Genomic DNA, 18,897 nt, shown 5'->3' on the forward strand with positions numbered 1-18,897 from the left:
ATTTTATATATATATATTGTAGAGACAGTTGTTAACCGATGTAAAATACAGAATCACATTTTGGTAATGATTTTTTCCAAATAAACACAAAAACAATAACATTTTATTAAACACATAAAGTTTCAAAATGTAACATATACTTTTTGGTGCGTATATCGGATTACAACACAATTTGATTGGTTGGAAATATCTAACAGACAAATGACGTTTAGTCCTTATTTGGACATAGAAATTAATAACAAAATTTACTATAATGTACTATGTTGACCTAGTTAAACAAAATTTATAAAATATTGACGTGTTTTGTTTACACATAATTTGCTTTTTGTCCTTGTTTTCTGACAACAAGATGTTATGTCATAGATATGTTACACCTTCTAATAGATACAGAAAGAAATGTTGAAATAATCAATAACGAAAGGAATGTCATTAAACAGTTTAATCATCAAACTGCATAGCGTTTTGATATGTGAAGAAGTAATTGAAGAGAAATGTTTGTCAAAATATTAGCTACTTCTGTCATATAAGATAAAGATATCTTAGAAAATTAATATTATTCTCTATCAAGGCTACCGGAGATGACAGGTGTATAAATAAACTGAAATATTCAACCAATTGCTACATTGCGGGCTTTGTAGGAGTCCATTGTTTAGTAGGAAAATTCTCACTTTACTCAATAACCACGGAGAAAAAAAAAACTTGAGATCGATGACTCGGTGTCGTTACAAACAGATTTATTGAGGTATTTATGAATCACAGGGGCGTCGTTTACTGTCGCATTACCATTACTGGTAACGTATAAGAGATACAACAAACGATTCATAATACTAGGGTTGATACAACCCGGGGATGTATATGCCTCTACTTTAGATAACTACGTATCAGACAACGATCCTTCACAAGTTTGATTGAAAGAATTTCAAATCTTCTGCCGTTCCCAATATAAATGTAAATGGGCATTTGTATTTAATTAAGTTTTTTTTTGTTGGAATAAAAATCTTGCACTTATTGCATTCCAAACTTCTTTAATTCTTTTTTTGATTTGATGAATAATAAAATGGGATACAGATCAGATAGGTATAATCAATAAAGCATTCGCTTTCCACAAATATATCAAGTATGATATCAATTTGAACAATGGCAAACACAATTTTATAAGATCGTTTTTTCGATTTATGACTGATAAAATTCTATAACCAAGGCTAAACATACATTAGTCGTTGCAGTATATGTAATAAAACATTTCGTTAAGGGTTAAGTATTATTTTGGTTATTGCATGTCCTTCGTTGTTTGTGTCTGTTACTGATGTCTGCTTTTGTCCCTGGTATACATTCTTTTGTTTTCTGCTGGAATCTTGGTTCTCTTGATCACACTTCCTTTTGAACCAGACAAATATCAAATTCAAGTCAACGAATTATGATGTTGATTGATAATCGTTAGGAATGTAATGGAGAAATAAGTAGGATAAATTCCCTGATCATGTTTTGTAATGCATTATTATCAATGTATCAGACTTTTCTTGTTTATTATTCGAGTTTTCTTGTAAGGCATACTTAATAAATCATTCGTCTAAGCTATTGGCTTAGTGATGACAACATTAATATGAAAGAATCATTTTTGTTTGTTCTGATTTTTTAAAATATTATTATTTACAATATTTGTATAGCGCCAATCTAAACTGCATTTATTCTAAGCGCTTTACAGCATATAAATGATACACAATACAAAGTATGTAGTAATCAACACCTAAAATTATACAAAAGAAAATGAAAGGAGAAATATTTTTCAGAACAGTAATTATGTATCTTAGATATAGAAATGTGTAAAACCACAAAAGAAAAGACGAACAAAAAAAAAAAATTACAAACTATGTAATTAAAGGATTATTAAGTATTAAAACATTATTTAAATAGTATAAAAATAGAAATTTTTAGACGACATGACATACTTTATCATTGTTACGCTAATGATTCGCAGATATATTTAGTAATTGAACCAATTAACAACTGGTTCGAAATATCTACACGACTTGAAGCTTATGTTGAGGACATCAGCTCATGGATGACTAGCAATCTGTTAAGCTCAACCAAGATAAGAACGTATTACTGAATCTAAAAATTATAGCAAAAGTAAAAATATCTAGAAAATAGATATTTTGATCATTTCAATGAAATAAGAAGAATTAAAAACAATAAAAACAAATATTTCCATTTAAATAAAATAAAACTCCGAAACATAAAATTACTGTGTTAAAAATACCAGTGATAAAATAGATCAATAAAATCATATTGTAACAGATACAAACCCCTGCGAAACTATGTTTTGACTAAAGCCCCGTGCAGGTCCGGGTGTTAAAAACATAGGCCTGCAGCAGCGCTAAGCTTGTCGTATAAGGCGACTAAGTAGTGCTCAGAAACCTAGCCGGGGGCTAGGCGCTCTGCCCACAGAGCAACTGGGATGTGTGCCCCAGGTGGTGGAATGGGATACCCCTGGCGTGTTACATGCTGGGGTTGTCAGGCTATAATACGGAAAACCTGACCGCAAACCATAGTGGTGCACCGTGTTGGGAAAGATGCCACGTTCCTCCACGTTAAAGAACCCTGTTGTGGTATTCGAAAGGAGTAGGAACCTTTGCGCTCCGCCACAGAAGATTAAATTGCCCGACCTTACCCATCCCCTCTTTTTCCAGTGGCAATCAACCCTATTATCCTTGTGACCCATCCTTTTTTTTTCATTTCATGTTCATTTTATCATCCATTTCATGTTCATTGTCTGAATATAGCTGAAATATTGCTGCTCGGACGTTAAACCCCAACAAACAAACAGATGTTTTGACTAAAAGAGCACAATGTGAAGATTTATTTCGCCCTAATCCTGAAAAAAAATGCAGGATGTTTATATCATGCCGTTGTGTTCCAAAATTTACTGATATGTAAAGTATATTAATTCTGATATAAGGTTTAGCATTGCATTAGCAACATGAGTTTATGTTTAATATCTAGCTAAGAATGGCATACAGTAAAAAGGTAACAATTATTAACCCATAATTATTACATGCACAATACGACAAGCTTTAAAGAGTTCAAAATGCTACCACCAGATTGATGTCACGGCGCAGGAAATATGACCATATAGCACTTGGTTTAACTGACCTACACTGGTTATCTGTTGAATTCCAATGAAAATACGAACTTATCTTATGCTTTTATGCTTTATAGCACTGCATGGTATAGCTCCAGCATATCTCCAAAAGCTTCTGACTCTATATTGCCCATCAAGATCACTACGCTCCCAGAACTCTGTGACACGTGGAACGTCAAGAGTGAAAACGAAATCGTACGGTGATCGTAGGTTCGACAAGGCAGCTGCCACTTTATGGAATAATCTTCCCAGTAAACTGCCAGTTTAAAACCGTCAGTATTCTATTATTACACATTCGTTAAACTCAACTGCAATAAATTTAAAGACGATATCTAATGCTTGATTGCACAAAAACATTGCGTTTTCATGAAATTATAAAAAAAAATATATTGTGTCATTTTCATGAGTTAGGAGAATCCTCTCCTCAAAATACGCTCTTTCGGGTGAAACATATTTTTTTACAATATATCTGAACAGCTTTTAAATGTAAGCATAAGTATCATACATATACATAATTCAGCACAGATTAACTGCAATGCACATATTATTTTAGATAACTTAATGCTTTAATGCACAGAAACATTGCGTTCTCATAAAATTTTCAGATGTTTAGAATGGCTGAAACCGTTAACGACAATATGTTTTTGATCAATAAAATGTTGGGTTTGTATCTTAATATTGATGCGTTCGAGGTCATGATTCTTGGAGATGACATACATGTAGTGATAAAAAAATATTTGTTTGATCCGAGTGACTTTCTTAAAAGATCCCATACCTGTGCATTAGATGTTGTGATTTTCATAATAAATCAATAGGCGTAAGCTTTAAAGTATATCTTGTACTAGAAGTTATGCATTGATTTGTTGACGGATGTTGAGAGATATGAGGTCGATGAATACATGATTGCCCGGGCATGTAATGGTGAATGAGAAAGAAATTAAGATCATTCTATTACTAATTTTCTATGTAGGAATAAATTATCATGAGCCGCAGCTATATTTAGTATTTCCTTTTCTTTACATTATCCGACATTTTTATGTGATGAGAAAATCAAACTTTTAAATGTAAGCATAATTATCTTACATTTACACAATTCAGCAGAAATCAACTGTAGTTATAAAAAATCTATACTACGTTTGATCTGAATGAATTCTGTGAAAAGATTTCATATCTGTGCATTAGTTTTTTTTGTGGTTTTCTTCATAAAACAATTGGCGTTAACTTTGACTTATATCTTGCTCTAGAAGTAATGAATTGATATGTTGACGAATATTGACAGAAATGAGGGTAATGAATACATAATTGTCCGGACATGTAATGGTGAATGTGTTAGAAATTAAGATCATTCTATTACTAACTTTCTTTGTAGGAATGAATTATCACGAGCAATAAAGATATTTAGTATTTCCTTTTATTTACATTATCCGAAATTAATGTGTAATGAGAAAGTCAATCTTTCATCTGTTATGATAAAGTAATTATTGATTACTTGCTTCATTTTAAAATGAAAGTACCAAGAACGTAAACACTATGTATAGAAGTTCAATATTGGTGAAGAAAGTATTTTAATTTTATTGATGTACTTTAAATTTTACTTATATCTTAGGGAGAATCATTTTTCTTAACCACATGATAAAATCGAAGAAAAAGTTCATTTAACACCAGCTCTATCAGTGTATTCAATAATTCTCTCGAAGTAAGTATCGGAAAGCGAAGGCATTATATGAATATACTGTACTTTTTAGGACTTAGGCGAAATCTGTCCTCAAAATAGACTCTTTTGGGCGAAACAAAGTTGAGGATGAAAATTTCAAAATCGCGTGTATTAAAGCGTAAGTATTCGTCTTTTACACTACAGCAGAAATCAACTGCAAAGCACTTTATTAAGGAATTCGTTATTGAACCGAAACATGGTGTTTTCATGAAAGTTTGAGATGTTCTGAATCGCCAATATATATATAATAATCTTTGCAATGTATGTAAAAGCATCATTATATAATGGTAAGTTTATACGAAAACGAAAAAGCTGTTTTTTACATTGGCAAATATGAGTTTATTTGAAAGTGTTATTGCTAAGAGTTAGGGACAATCTTTGACTATGCATTTTTTTTTCTACTAAAGCCCTGGATTCGTAATGAATACATTATTTCATAAAAGTTATGCGACATTCCCTATTTGTATTTCAAGATAGCATCTGACCGGTATTAAATAAATTATTATCTAGTGCTTTTGAAAACGAAAATGTTGCATTCGCACTATTCCTTTTTGGGACGAACTGATATAAAAACATGTACTTGCTCTAAATGTGCAGAATTAAGATGTCGTTTTCAAAAGAAACGTATTTTGTCACTGCATATTTATCTTAACTTTCAATCATTTTAGGGTTAATCATTGTTTCTTTTTAATGTATGTAATCTTAGCTTGATATTAAACATAAACGTATGTTGTTAATGCAATGCTAAACTTTATATCAGAATTAGTATATTTTTCTTTTCAGTAAATTCTTGAATACAACGGCATTATGAAAATATCCTCTATTTTTTCTCAGGACTTGGGCGAAACAAATACTCAAACTATGCTCTTTTGGGTGAAACATAGTTACGCAATGTATTGTATCGTATCTGTTAGAATATGAAACTGTAAGTATCCTAATATTATATATTCGTTAAACCCAAAAGCAATAAATTTTAAGAAGGTATATAATGCTTAGTTGCACAAACACATTGCGTATTAATGAAATTTTAAAATTATATTGTATCTTCTTCAGGATTCAGGCGAATCCTTTCCTCACAATACGCTCGTTTGGGTGAAACATATTTTTACAATATATCTGAACAGCTTTTAAATGTAAGCATAAGTTTCATACATTTACACATTCAGGACAAATAAACTGCAATGCAATTGTTATTTTAAATGACTTTTAATACTTAAATGCAAAGAAACATGGCGATCTCATGAAATATTGTAATTTTTAGTATAGTCGATATCGTTAGCGACAATATGTTTGATCAATAAATGATCACTAAATTGTTGTTTTTTGTATTTTAATAATGTTACGTTCAAGTTAATAATTCTCAGAGGTGACATTAATAAAAATATGTTTTGTTTGATCAGAATGGATGCTCTTAAATGATCCCATATCTTTGCATCAGTTTTTGTAGTTTTCATAATAAAACAATCGGCGCTAACTTTCTTGTAAATCTTGTACTAGAAGTTATGAATTGATTTGTTGACGGATGTTGACAGATATAAGGTTGATGAATGTGTTAAAATTTAAGATAATTCTATTGCTAATTTTTTTTGTAGGAATGAATTATCACAAGCCGTAGAGATAATTAGACTTTCTATTTTTTTACATTATCCCGTTATGTGTGTTAAATGAGAAATTCAAACTTTCATCTGTTATGAATAAGTAATTATTGTTTTTTGGCTTCGAAAACATTTTGTAAATTTTGAGATGAAAGTAGCAAGAATGTATACACTATGTACAGAATATCAATTTTGCCGAACGAAGTAATTTTATTAAATTGCATACATGTATTTACTTTAAATTTTAATCATAAAAAAAACATTTTACAGAGGGCTGCTCTATCAGTGTATACAATAATTTCTCTCAAAACAAGTATCGGAAAGCGAAGGCATAATATGAATATCCTCTATTTTTTAAGGACTTGGGCGAAATCTTTTCTCAAAGTAGACTCTTTAGGCGAAACAAAGATAAGCATGGAAATTTCAACAACCCTTGTATTAAAACGTAAGTATCCGTCTTTTACATTACAACAGAAAACAACTGCAAACCACTTTCTTAAGGAATTTTTATGTGTTCATGACAGTTCGAGATGTTCTGAATCGCCAACATATATGTGTAAAAATTTTTGTGATGTTATGAAATAACATCATTAAGTAATGGTAAGTTTATAAGATAACGACAAAGTTGTTTTTTTGTTTTTTTTACATTGGCAAATATGAGTTTATTTGATAGAGTAATTGCTAAGAGTTAGGGACAATTCTTCGACTATTTATTCTCTTTTTTTCCCCACTAAAGCCCTAATGAAAACACTTTCTTTATAAAAATTATCTGACATTCCTACTTTTTAGTAGAAGATGGCATTTGACGGGTAGTAAATAAATCAATGCTTATTACTTTTGAAAATAAAATTTTGTAGTCACACTATACCTTTTTCTTAGAGAAACTGAATTAAAGAATAAAAATAATAATAATAAGTATCCGTCTTTTACACTACAGCAGAAATCAACTGCAAAGCCCTTTATTTAGGAATTCTTATGTATTCATAACAGTTTGAGATGTTTTGAATCGCCAACATATATGTATAATTTTTTTTGCACTGTATGAAATAACATCATTATATAATGGTAAGTATATAGGAAAACGAAAAAGCTGTTTTTTACATTGGCAAATATGAGTTACTTTGATAGAGTAGTTTCTGAGAGTAAGGGACAATGAGAAATAGAAATCAATAACAAAACTTTCTATAATAATGTACTATGTTGACCTAGTTAAACCAAATTTATAAAATATTGACGTGTTTTGTTTACACATAATTTGCTTTTTGTCCTTGTTTTCTGACAACAAGATGTTATGTCATAGATATGTTACACTTTCAAATAGATACAGAAAGAAATGTTGAAATAATTAATAATGAAAGAAATGTCATTAAGCAATTTAGTCGTCAAACTGCATAGCGTGTACAGTCGATATGTGAAGAAGTAATTAAAGAGAAATGTTTGTCAAAATATTAACAACTACGGTCATATAAGATAAAGATATCTTAGAAAATTAATATTATTCTCTATCAAGGCTACCGGAGATGACCGGTGTATAAATAAACTGCAATATTCAACCAATTGCTACATTGTGGGTTTTGTAGGAGTCCATTGTTTAGTAGGAAAATTCTCACTTTACTCAATAACCACGGAGAAAAAAAACTTGAGATCGTGACTCGGTGTCGTTACAAGCAGATTTACTGAGGCATTTCTGAATCATGTAGGCGTCGTTTACTGTCGCATTATCATTACTTGTAACTTATAAGAAATACAACAAACGATTTATAATACTAGGGTTGATACAACCCGGGGAAGTATATGCTTCTTCTTTAGATAACTACGTATCAGACAACGATCCTTCACAAGTTTGATTGAAAGAATGTCAAATCTTCTGCTGCTCCCTATACACATGTAAATGGGCATTTGTGTTTAATTAAGTTTTTTTTGTTAGAATAAAAATCTGTCGCGTTATTGCATTCCAAACTTATTATTTCTTTTTAATTTGATGAATAATAAAATGCAATACTGATCAGATAGGTATAATCAATAAAGCATTCGTTTTCCACAAATATATCAAGTATAATATCAATTTGAACAATGGCAAACACAATTTTATCATATTTTTATTTTTTTCGATTTATGATTGATTAAATTCTATAACCTAGGCTACACTTGCATTAAACGTTGCAGTATTTGTAATAAAACATTTCATTAAGGGTAAAGTATTATTTTGGTTATTGCATGTCCTTCGTTGTGTGTGTCAGTTACTGATGTCTGCTTCTGTCCCTGGTATATATTGTGTATATTCTTTTGTTTTCTGCTAGAATCTTGATTCTCTTGATTACACTTCCTTTTGTGCCAGAAAAAATATAAAATTCAAGTCAACGAATTATGAGGTATGCAATGGAGAAATAAGTAGGATAAATAATGTTTTGTAATGCATTATTATCCACAAATTCGTACTGATATAATTATTTCTTTGTAATCAAATGTATCAGACTTTTCTTGTTTATTATCGGGTTTTCTTCTAAGGCATACTAAATAAATCATTCGTCTAAGCTATTAGCTTGGTGATGACAACACCATTTTGTTTAGTTATTATTTACAATATTTATATAGCGCCAATCTAAACTGCATTTACTCTAAGCGCTTTACGGCATACAAATGATATACAATACAAAGTATGTAGTAATCAACACCTACAATTATACAAAAGAATGTGAAAAGAGAAATATTTTTCAGAACAGTAATTATGTATCTAAGATATAGAAATTTGTAAAGTAAAAAAAGACGAACAAAAACAAAACATAATTATAAATTATGTAATTAAAGCATAATTAATTATTAAAACATTATTTAAATAGTATAAAAATATTAGATAGAAATTTTCAGACAACATGACATGCTTTATCATTGGTACGCTAATGATTCGCAGATATATTTAGTAATTGAACCAATTGACAACTGGTCCGAAATATCCACACGAATTGAAGCTTATGTTGAGGACACCAGCTCATGCATGACGAGCAAGCTGTTAAAGCTCAACCAAGATAAGAATGAATTACTGAATCTAAAAATTATAGCTAAAGTAAAAATATCTAGAAAATATATATATATTTATCATTTGAATGAAATAAAAAGAATTAAAAACAATAAAAAATGTTTCCATTAAAAAATAAAAATTCAAAACATAACATTACTGTGTTAAAAATGCCAGTGATAGAATAGATCAATAAACTCATATTCTAACAGATACAAAACCCTGCGAAACTATGTTTCGACTAAAATAGCAGAATTTGAGGATTTATTTCGCCCTTATCCTGAGAAATAAATGCAGGATGTTTATATCATGCCGTTGTATTCCAGAATTTACTGATATGTAAAGTATATTAATTCTGATATAAAGTTTCGCATTGCATTAACAACATGAGTTTATGTTCAATATCTAGCTGAGGATGACGTACAGTAAAAAAGAAACAATGATTAACCCATAATTATTACGTGCACATTACGACGTTACGGCAAATTCTGCTCTTTCATGGTTTCTCTCGTATTTACAAAGAAGGACTCAACAAGTATCCGAGGAAGCCATCCAACCCAATTCGATCAAATTAAACTTTGGCGTTCAGCAGGGACCTGTTTTTGGGTCCAGAGTTCATTGTATGTTTTCTTAGCCTATCGGATACACTTGGGCAAAGATTGACCGAATTCGTTGTTACATTACGGACAGTGCTTGCAAAACTCTAACATCGAGATTGGAATACGGCAACTCCCTTATATATGGCGTGAAATCTAGTAGCTTGAACAAGCTTCAAAGAGTTCAGAATGCTACCGCCAAATTGATATTACGGCGCAGAAAATATAACCTAATAGCACTTGGTTTAATTGACCTACACTGGTTACCTGTTGAATTCCGATGTCAATACATACTGATCTTATGCTTTTTTATAGCACTGCATCATGTGCATGGTATAGCTCCAGCATATCTTCAAAAGCTTCTGAGTCTATACCGCCCATCAAGATCACTACGCTCCCAGAAATCTGTGACACTTGAAACGCCAAGAGTGAAAACGAAATCGTACGGTGATCGTAGGTTCGACAAGGCAGCTGCTACTTTATGGAACAATCTTCCCAGTGAACTGTGAGTTTTAAACTATAAGTATCCTAATATTACACATTCGTCAAACTCAACTGCAATAAATTTAAAGACGGTATCTAATGCTTGGTTGTACAAAAATATTGCGTATTCATGAAATTATAAATATATATTGTATCATTTTCATGAGTTAGGAGAATCCTCTCCTCAAAATACGCTCTTGCGGGCGAAAAATATTTTTACAATATATCTGAACAGCTTTTAAATGTAAGCATAGGTATCATACATGTACACAATTCAGCACAGATCAACTACAATTCACATATTATTTTAGATGACTTCTAATGCTTTAATGCAAACAGGGCCTTCGCATAAAATTTTGAGATGTTTAGAATGGCCGAAACCGTTAACGACAATATGTTTTTGATCAATTAAATGTTGGTTGTGTATCTTAATATTGACTCGTTCGAACTGATGATTCTTGGAGATGACATACATGTAATGATAAAAAAAAAATATTTGTTTGATCCGAGTGACTTCTCTTAAAATATTCCATATATGTGCATTAGTTTTTGTAGGTTGTTTCATAACAAAACAATAGGCGTTAACTTTCAAGTATATCTTGTACTAGAAGTTATGAATTGATTTGTTGACGGATGCTGAAAGATATTAGGTTGATGAATAAATAATTGTCCGGGCATGTAATGGTGAATGTGTTAGAATTTAAGAAAATTCTATTGCTAAATTTCTTTGTTGGAATGAATTATCACTAGCCGTAGAGATAATTAGATTTTCTTGTTATTTACATTATCCCGATATGTGTGTGTAATGAGGAATTCAAACTTTCATCTGTTATGAGTAAGTAATTATTGATTATTGGCTTCGAAACAATTTGTAAATTTTGAAATGAAAGTAGCAAGAATGCATACACTATGTATAGAATTTCAATATTGCCGATGAAAGTATTTTAACTTGATTGCATACTTTAAATTTTAATTATATCTTAGGGAGAATCATCGTTCGTTACAATATGATAATTTCTACTTGATTAAGATCAAAGAAAAAAATCAATTTACAGCGGGAAGCTCTATCAGTAAATACAATAATTTTTGTCAAAATAAGTATCGGAAATCGAAGGCATGATATAAATATCCTGTATTTTATTAAGGACTTGGGCGAAATCTTTCCTCAAAATAGACTCTTTTGGGCGAAACAAAGATGAGCATGAAACTTTCAACAACCCTTGTATTAAAACGTAAGTATCCGTCTTTTACACTACAGCAGAAATTAACTGCAAAACACTTAATTAAGGAATTCTTATGTGTTCATGACAGTTTGAGATGTTCTGAATCGCCAACATATATGTATAAAATTTTTGCACTGTATGTAATAACATCATTATATAATGGTAAGTTTATACGAAAACGAAAAAACTGTTTTTACATTGGCAAATATGAGTTACTTTGATAGAGTAGTTTCTAAGAGTTAGGGACAATTCTTGCACTATTTATTTTCTTTTTATTAAAGCTTTGGATTCGTAATGAAAACGCTTTTTTATAAAAGTTATCCGACATTCCTAATTTGTAGTTCAAGATAGCATCTGACGGGTAGTAAATAAGTCATTGTTTAGTGCTTTTGAAAATAGAATATTATATTCTCACTATACCTTTTCTTTAGAGAAACTGATATAAAGAAAAAACATGGACTTACTCTATATGTGCAGAATCTCGATGTTCTTGTTCACAAAAAGTATTTTGTCAATGCATATTTATCTTACTTTTCAACCATTGAAGGGTTAATCATTGTCTCTTTCTACTAAAGGTTATTCTTAGCTAGATATTAAACGAAAACTCATGTTTTAATGCAATGCTCAGTTTTATATCATAATTAGTGTATTTTTCATTTCAAAAAATTCTACAATACAATAGCATCATGAAATTATCCTGTATTTTTTTCAGGACTTGGGCGAAACAAATACTCAAACTGTGTTCTTTTGGGCGAAACATAGTTTCGTAAGGTTAATTGCATACATGTATTTACTTTAAATTTTAATCATATCGTAGGGAGAATCATCGTTCGTTACCATATTTTTAAGGTAAAAAAAATCATTTTACAGCGGGCAGCTCTATCAGTGTATACAAAATTTCTCTCAAAACAGGTATCGGATAGCGAAGGCATGATATGAATATCCTGTATTTTTTCTCCGGACTTGGGCGAAACAAATACTCAAACTGTGCACTTTTGGGCGAAACATAGTTTCGAAGGTTAATTGCATACATGTATTTACTTTAAATTTTAATCATATCATCTTTCGTTACCGTATTATTAAGGTAACAAAATCATTTTACAACGGGCAGCTCTATCGTTGTAAACGATAGTTTCTCTCAAAACAAGTATGGCTAAGGCAAGGCATGATATGAATATCCAGCATTTTTTCCGGACTTGGGCGAAACAAATACTCAAACTGTGCACTTTTGGGCGAAACATAGTTTCGAAGGTTAATTGCATACATGTATTTACTTTAAATTTTAATCTTATCATCGTTCGTTACCGTATTATTAAGGTAACAAAATCATTTTACAACGGGCAGCTCTATTGTTGTAAACGATAATTTCTCTCAAAACAAGTATGGCAAAGCCAAGGCATGATATGAATATCCAGCATTTTTTAAGGACTTGGGCGAAATCTTCCTCAAAATAGACTCTTTTGGGCGAAACAAAGATGAGCATGAAAACTTCAACAACCCTTGTATTAAAACGTAAGTATCCGTCTTTTACACTACAGCAGAAATTAACTGCAAATCACTTTATTAAGGAATTCTTATGTGTTCATGACAGTTTGAGATGTTCTGAATTGCCAACATATATGCATAAAAATTTTTGCACTGTATGTAATAACATCATTATATAATGGTAAATTTATACGAGAACGAAAAAACTGTTTTTACATTGGCAAATATGAGTTACTTTGATAGAGTAGTTTCTAAGAGTTAGGGACAATTCTTCCACTATTTATTTTCTTTTTGTTTTTTATTAAAGCTTTGGATTCGTAATGAAAACACTTTTTTATAAAAAATATCTGACATTCTCAATTTGTACTTCAAGATAGCATATGACGGGTAGGAACTAAATCACTGTTTAGTGTTTTTTTGTTTTGTTTTTTTTGGTTTTTTGTTTTTTGTTTTTTTTTTGTTTTTTTTTTGTTTTTTTTTTTTTTTTAAAATAAAATGTTGTAGTCACACTATACCTTTTTCTTAGAGAAACTGAATTAAAAAAAAACATGGACTTGCTTTATATGTACAGAATCTGGATGTTGTAAACAAAAACTATTTTGTCACAGCATATTTATCTTACTTTTCAACCATTTTAGTGTTAATTATTGACTCTTTCTACTGTATTTCATTCTTAGCTAGATATTAAACACAAACTCATTTTTTAATGCAATGCTCAACTTTATATCAGAATTAGTATATTTTTCATTTGAGTAAATTCTTAAATACAACGGCATTATATAAATATCCTGTATTTTTTCTCAAGACTTGGACGAAACAAATACTCAAAAACTGTGCTCTTTTGTGCGAAACATAGTTTCGTAAGGTTAATTGCATACATGTATTTACTTTAAATTTAAATCATGTCATAGGGAGAATCATCTTTCGTTACCATATTATTAAGGTAAAAAAAATCATTTTACAGCGGGTAGTTCTATCAGTGTATACAATAATTTCTTTCAAAACATAATCGGAAAGCGAAGGCATGATATGAATATCCAGTATCTTTTTAAGGACTTGGGCGAAATCTTTCTTCAAAATAGACTCTTTTGGGCGAAACAAAGATAAGCATTAAAATTTCAACAACCCTTGTGTTAAAACGTAAGTATCCGTCCTTTGCACTACAGCAGAAATCAACTACAAAGCCCTTTATTCTGATGTGTTATTGAACAGAAAATAGGCATATTCATGACAGTTTGAGATGTTCTGAATCGCCAACATATATGTATAAAATGTTTTGCACTGGATGTAATAATATCATTATATAATGGTAAGTTTATAAGAAAACGAAAAAGATGTTTTCTTCATGGGCAAATATGAGTTTATTTGAAAGTGTTATTACTAAGAGTTAGGGACAATTCTTTGACTTTTTATTTTCTTTGTTTTCTACTAAAGCCAACGATTCGTTATGAAAGAGTATACAAGGGAACCAAGGTAATAGCGGTAATCAAAAGAATTTAATCCAGGGACAAAGACCAGACATGGAAAACAGACATACACAACAAAGAACATAAAGAAACTAAAATCATACATACAAAGTTACAAAAGTAAATGAGGAACTCGGACTCCACTAAAAACTGGGAGCATGGACCAGGTGCACCGGTAGAGTAGCTTTTCTAGAAACACCCGCCGAGTTGCTCATAAAAAGTCAAGTTCGGGGTAGACGGACGAGGAAAAGAAGCCTATGACCCGTCAAATAAATTAGTTCTCCTGGTGCTGATGGATACACCATAACGATTCACGAGTTCATGATGACGACCATAAAACTTCTGTAGTGATAACTTCAATCTTGTAGCAACATAACCCTGTACCAGAAGCCTATTTGTTAGAGTTCTAGCGCGAAACAAAAAGTCTGCGTAGTTTCGGCAAGCTCTGGCATAACGTATGAATTGAGATTTGAACACTCCATACACAGGAGCCGAAGGGATGTTGCCACAGATGAAAGGAAAGTTGACAATTCTGAACGAAATGTCATCACGTTTGTCGTAAAGTTTGGTCAATAGTTTTCCTTTATCATCGATTTCTATGTGTAGGTCAAGATATGAGGCTGACTTCACAGTGTTTGTAGTATCCTTTATCTCAAGTACTTTTGGGTAGATGCGATGTATCAAATCCCCGAAATTAGGATTGTTTGAAGATAATACGTCATCTATATAGTGGAAACTGAGATTGAAGGATCTAGCCAAACGATATTCTTTCTTTCTGATCAGATCAGCTATACAGACAGCCTCATAAGATTGACGGAATAGGTCAGCAAGAAAAGGAGCATAATTTGTTCCCATTGGAATGCCGACTGTTTGTTGAAAAACACGTCCACCACACTGGACAAATATGTTGTCGATTAAAAATTCCAGCATTTTGTAAACATCTTCCTCTGTATACATTATTTTATAAAAGTTATCCGACATTCCTTATTTGTATTTCAAGATAGCATATGACGGGTAGTAAATAAATTATTGTTTAGTGCTTTTGAAAAAAAAATGTTGCATTCACACTATACCTTTTTGGGAGAAACTGATATAAAAACATGTACTTGCTCTAAATGTGCAGAATCAAGGTGTTGTTATCAACAAAAAGTACTTTGTCACTGCATATTTATCTTACCTTTCAGTCATTTCGGGTTAATCATTGTTTCTTTTTACTGTATGTCATTCTTAGCTAGATATTAAACATAAACTCATCTTGTTAACACAGTGCTAAACCTTATACCGGAATGATTATGAATTTCGCTTTCAATAAATTCTGGAATAGAATGGCATTATATAGATATCGAATTTTTTTTCAGGATTTTGACGGAAGAAATCCTCAAATTATACTTTTTTGAGTTGAATTATGGTTTCATAAGGTTGAGTAACTGCTAGTATAAAACATTGTAAGTATCAGATTAATACACATTCAGTGAGCTCTTCTGTAATCAATTGAAATACGGTTTCTACTGTTTAAATGCATAGAAAGAGAAATCAACTGAACCAGGATTCCAGCGGAAATCAAAAGAATGTTATCGATTACAATTAAAACTGTGAGCATTGACCAGGTGTACTGGTAGGGTGGGCATCCTCTGCTTTTCTAGAAACACCAACTTGGTTGCTCATAAAAAGTCAAGTCCGAGGTCGACGAAAAAAAAGAAAAAATAGACGTTCAACAAATAGGTTATTATGGTGCAGATAACACAGTAACTATCCACGAGTACCTGATGATGACCATGTACTTTGTTGTGATGATTTCAATCTGGAAGCATCAGTAACCATGTTCCAAAAGTCTAACTGTAAGAATTATAGAGTGATACAAAAAGTCTGTGTAGGAACGGCAAGCTCTGACTTATGATTTGTGATTTGTGAACTTTATACGCAAATACTGAAGAAATGTTGCAAAGAAAGTTTGAAATTGAAAAGAAAGTTGACAATACGGAAAGAAAAGTCATCGCGTTTGTCGTATTCTTTGTCAACAGTTTCCTTTACCATCGATTTGTACGTGTAAGTCAAGATATAAGGCCGAATCAACAGTGTCGGTAGTATTCTTTATCTCAGGTTCTTATGGGAAGATGCGATGTATAAACTAGGACTGTTTAATGACAATAAATCACCTTTTTAACGGAAACAAGCGCATCTGATAAAACTATGTTATGTTCTTCGTCGGTCAACTATTATCTTTCCTTTTTGACTAGTTTGAGAAAATCTTTTGTCGTCCCTTTTATGGTCATTGGACTGTTGGAAATATTAGAAACTAATAGCACGTCACATGTGACTGTTTGATGCACAGTGTGTAAGTTTGTTTACCATGTATGTTGATGATTAATTGTGTGTGGTTATAGGTGGTCTGATCCCATCAAATATTTAGAGGGAACTTCTGATAAGTTATCAACTGCTAATCTCACTGTTAATCTCGAAGTTGGAAAATCAACAGTTGACTACTTAATGCATACTATAGGTCAAGGATTAATCAAGGGAACCAAGGTTATAGCGGTAATCAAAATAATGTAATGCAGGGACAAAGACCCGACATGGAAAACAGACATACACAACAAAGAACATAAAGTAACTAAAATCATACATACAAAGTAAAGTAACAAAAGCAAATGAGCAACTCGGACTCCACTAAAAACTGGGAGCATGGACCAGGTGCACCGGTAGGGTAAGCGTCCTCTGCTTTTCTAGAAACACCTGCCTACTTGCTCATAAAAAGCCAAGTCCGGGACAAACGAGGGAAGGAAAACTATGACCCGTTGAATAAATCAGTTTTCATGGTGCAGATGTCAAGAACATGTCTAACCCTTATTGCTAAAGTTGAAGCAATTGTTCAGTTCGTTACTCCAACGCAAATAATGAGGTATATGGTCATGTTTGATTTCTATAGAAATTTGTTTTCTAATTTTGCTACTGCCGTTGAACATTTAACACAACTTCTTAGTTTTAGTGAGAATCCCATCTTTCGGTCGAATGGCAAATGCCAGATAACTGTTGAAAATATAAAATCACTGTTGACTAGTTTTCCGGTCTTAATATCTCCAGATTAAGAAAATGTTTTCATACTCTTTGTAGACGCAAGCGACGTTTATGTTGGAGCTGTCCTGTGCAAGGAGAGGCCAGATCTTCTAAACCAACCAATTCCATATTTTAGGTAGAAATTAATATTGAAAAAGAATGTTTTACAATATTATAAGCTTTATAGCATTTTGATTTGTATTTAGGGGGTGTTAGAATGCTATATATGTTTATTACATTCAAGGTGAATATGTTTTAGCTACTATTATACTTGTTTGATTATTATTGCTAAATACAAAAATAGTAATATTGTAAATATATTATTTTAATAAATGATTTTTTCTAGACTTTATAACCAAACAAGTACTGTTTTTCGCGACTCTTTAATGATGCATTACAATGATGTAAATTGGTCCAGAACTTTCGTAGTATTTTTAGAACATTTTTGACTTTGTACTTAAATGCTGGATTTCTTACACTCAAATTAATTTAATCGACTCATCAGTGTTTTTTTTTTTTTTTTTTTTTTTTTTTTTTGGGAGGGGGGGAGCTATTTTATAAAAGTGCTTTAATTCTTTAAATACTAGACTTATATACATACATTTGTACCTTGAATTAAGTGTTGAATAGTACATTGGACTCGATGGATATTAACATTTTCAATGAAATTTTTAATCATGGAATTTGTAACGTTTTATTTAAATGATTGAAATCGTAATTTTTCGCTTGTTGACTGAACTTTTTGACATTTACTAAAAAACTAACTATGTGGTATTCCATTGATATAATCAGAAATCAATGGGTTAGAATTTAACATTTAACACCCTGCCTGTAAAAAACATCACATAAAAACAAACTTGCTGAAGTATTTGATGACATTTCACTTGTCATTCTAATCACAACATGACTACACTATAATTTAAGGAATGAATAACTGGTCTCTGTAAATACAACCTTAATGTAATTACTGATGACAGATGACTGAACGCTCCCCAACAGACCATATTTGGATTAGATACTTGAAATTATTTTTTTGCACATAGCAAAGCTCATCTGCACTATAAGTGTTACAATTTTGAATGAGACCCACCTTTGAAATTTTTAAACATGCATGTGTGCCAGA

At 31.4% G+C, this 18,897-nt stretch overlaps 1 protein-coding gene across 10 annotated transcripts in view; it reads left to right on the forward strand.

The window, feature by feature from the left end:
• The first annotated feature begins 2,634 nt into the window (after positions 1–2,634).
• LOC148602365 (uncharacterized) overlaps positions 2,635–18,897 on the forward strand; it is a 38,957-nt gene continuing 22,694 nt past the window's right edge. For 3 of the 10 annotated variants that reach the window (XM_088551629.1, XM_088551633.1, XM_088551635.1), the window contains exons 1-8: positions 2,641–3,414; positions 4,888–4,974; positions 5,691–5,781; positions 6,811–6,896; positions 10,379–10,568; positions 11,692–11,778; positions 16,079–16,165; positions 17,832–17,910. In XM_088551629.1, coding sequence (XP_088407755.1) covers positions 5,774–5,781; positions 6,811–6,896; positions 10,379–10,568; positions 11,692–11,778; positions 16,079–16,154 — 447 coding nt within the window. In that variant the 5' untranslated portion in view covers positions 2,641–3,414; positions 4,888–4,974; positions 5,691–5,773 and the 3' untranslated portion in view covers positions 16,155–16,165; positions 17,832–17,910. Of the gene's footprint in view, positions 3,415–4,887; positions 4,975–5,639; positions 5,782–5,909; positions 5,990–6,810; positions 6,897–10,378; positions 10,569–11,691; positions 11,779–12,481; positions 12,541–13,150; positions 13,282–16,078; positions 16,166–17,831; positions 17,911–18,897 lie in introns of all 10 variants that reach the window. The other 7 variants (XM_088551639.1, XM_088551636.1, XM_088551638.1 and 4 more) reach the window with 7 other exon arrangements.

Source organism: Perna viridis, chromosome 11, assembly GCF_037379345.1.
Source record: "Perna viridis isolate PV_CMFRI_1.1 ecotype Kerala chromosome 11, ASM3737934v1, whole genome shotgun sequence".
Lineage (NCBI taxonomy): Eukaryota > Metazoa > Mollusca > Bivalvia > Mytilida > Mytilidae > Perna > Perna viridis.